The 2,700-nt window shown below is 34.9% G+C and overlaps 1 gene segment (V, D, J or C); it reads right to left on the bottom strand.

Annotated features, from left to right (window-relative positions):
• Positions 1-246: 246 nt before the first annotated feature.
• LOC127645124 (T cell receptor alpha variable 18-like) lies at positions 247-842 on the bottom strand. The segment is given in 2 exon segments: positions 247-596; positions 800-842. Coding segments are annotated over 2 exon segments (393 nt in total).
• Positions 843-2,700: the final 1,858 nt, after the last annotated feature.

Raw genomic sequence — 2,700 nt, 5'->3', positions numbered from 1 at the left:
AAAGTATCACTTTATATGATTTTTTTCCATAAAACTGTCTATCAAAGTTGTGTCCTCACTTTGCATCAAATGTCAATTTTCAGGGGGGAAAAAAAGTTTTTTTTATAAAATCCTGTACTTTACTTGGTTTGTTAGCTGACAACTTTGACTACAAATATATCCAATTGTAATTCATTTTGTATTGAAAAATAAAAACTCAGATTCTAAACATGTTTTTTCCTTATGTCAAGAATCAGTGATTTGTCTTTAGTTTTTGTACAGTGTAGTTGGGTTTCCTGTCACTGTGGGCTGCAGGGCGCAGTAGTACACAGCAGAGTCTGTAACAGCAACAGAAGAAATCTCCAGTTCCACTCGTTTTTCTTCTTTAGTAGCGTTTGATGACAGACGAAGAGCAGGCTCAGATTTGCCTTTATATTCAGTGACAAGAAGCAGAAACTCTGGAGCTGATCTGAGATACTGTCGATACCACTGGAGTGAGTTCACAGTTACAGTTCCAGTGTAGTTACAAGAGAGAGTCACACTTTCTCCCTCAAGAACATGTTTCTCAGAGGATGATGGTTGTATCATGTTTGATGTTGACTGTGCAGAAGAGTCCCCTGCAAATCAAGCAGAACACTTTGTGTCAGTTTAAAACAGCTGAATTACAGCAGTTGGAATAATATTTTTTTTTACAATAGAGCAATCAAGTGATGATGCATCTAGATATTAATAAAATGTTCTACTAATGCTTTGCTAAAAAACACCTTCTGGATTATCTGGACAAGTAGCAAAAGGTTGAATTTCAATAACTTGCACTCACTTTTAGTCACCAAAAACAGAAGAAGAGAGAAAAGCACAGTCATGTTTGCAGACAGTAAGCAATATGAAAAAATATTTGTCTGTTCTTTCTCAACTCAATGGCTCCTCCCATCTGTCAGTGAAAGAAAATAGCTTTGATCTTCTCCAAACGTTTGGTTAGAAATTAATTTTGAAGAGAGATGAATGTAGTAGCAGATGAGGATTTCTAATGAAAATAAGCTTGAGAATATTAAACATAGAAACAGTGTTGAGCATGTCAAAAATGAAAACATCACAATGAAATTAAAGATTCTTTGTGTAAGCAAAAAATCATTTTGGAATCCAATAATAATTACACAAAGTTCAAAATAAAATTATTTATAAAATATGGTTTATTTATAGATGTACATATGCTGTGATTTGTACACTGTGCAGTGCAACATAGTGCAATCGATCTGCTCTCATCTTGTGGAGGGAATGTGACATTGATTAAATTCAAGTCAAACTTACTCTAAGATTACTCTGCACAATTGATTTCCTCCACATTTAGTTCAAATAATCATAACTATTATTATTGTTGTTGGTGTTGTTGCTGTTATTGTTGTTGTTTTTGTTAATAATAGCATTATAGAAGTATACAAGCTGTTAGGGATCATCACTGCACTGTCAGATTGAATTCTGTTCATTGGTCATGGGTATGGGTAAGGGTGGCGTAGTGGTTATAGCTCTGGGCTAGTCAGTGAAAGGTTGTAGATTTAAACCCCAAAAAACACAATCCCTGTAAATAACAAAAATAAAAAGTTTTATTTATTAACTCTGTTTTTCACGTGCAAATACATGTTCTTTCACACCTCCATTATTTATATATAGTATATATCAATTATATACTACATAATTGATAATTGAGGAGCTCATTGTTTCCTCAGCCTGAGCAGAATCATGTTTTTGTACAGTGTTGTTGTGTTTCCTGTCGCTGTGGGCTGCAGGGCACAGAAGTACAGTGCAGAGTCTCTTTCTGCAGCAGAGGAGATTTCCAGATGCACTTGGGTTTTCTTTTTGGTGAGTTTTGCACTGAATCTAGGATCTACAATAGACTTCTGAGGTTTTTCCACACCATCTGCGATGAGCACAATGAATTTTTGAGCTGATCTGGGATATTGACGGTACCATTGAAGATAAAATGCTGAGGAATAACTACAGGATAATGTAACATTTGAACCCTCTAGAGCAAACACCTCAGTTTTGTCTGGCATAATATTATCTGCATTACTGGCACCTGCAAAAGAAAAGCAATATGTCACTTTTCATCCTTTTAGTTTAAAACAGTGCTGCTATTATGACAATTCATGATGTCACTAACCATGTGTGAGCATTTCAATATTGTGTTAACTTATTTAGGGCACCCCTTTTAACACCTTGATGATTAATTATTAAAATAATCATAAATCGAATACATGAAACATCACTCACATGCTAAGGCAGAGAGCAGAATAACTGAATGGAGTATCACTGAACACATGTTCACAGTGGCAGGACTGAGAGAAATCATCTCATGCCAGAGTCAACAAAATGTACTTCTTTTAGCTCCTCCTTCAACAACCACCTGAGAGTGTAAATGCAGAAAATATAATTTTGTCATTATCCCCATTTTTATTACTTTTATAAGTACAACAGGAAGAGTGACATCTTTTAAACAAATCCCTGTATCTCACCTTTAATGTTGTCAAAGACAATCCTTATATACACATTCGGGTGTTTCCGTGTTGAAAATTAGATTCTATTTTTGTTGAACAGAGGTGTGCCTCCATTACATTTATTTTGCATTTGCTTTTAAGTTGCTTGGTTTGGCAGAGATCTGTGTGGACAATGCTTTGTACACTAAATATTCATAATCGACAAGGAAACAATTTTAATAGTGAGTTT

The sequence above is a fragment of the Xyrauchen texanus genome, chromosome 6, assembly GCF_025860055.1.
Source record: "Xyrauchen texanus isolate HMW12.3.18 chromosome 6, RBS_HiC_50CHRs, whole genome shotgun sequence".
Lineage (NCBI taxonomy): Eukaryota > Metazoa > Chordata > Actinopteri > Cypriniformes > Catostomidae > Xyrauchen > Xyrauchen texanus.
This window is presented reverse-complemented; position numbering and strand designations above follow the sequence as displayed.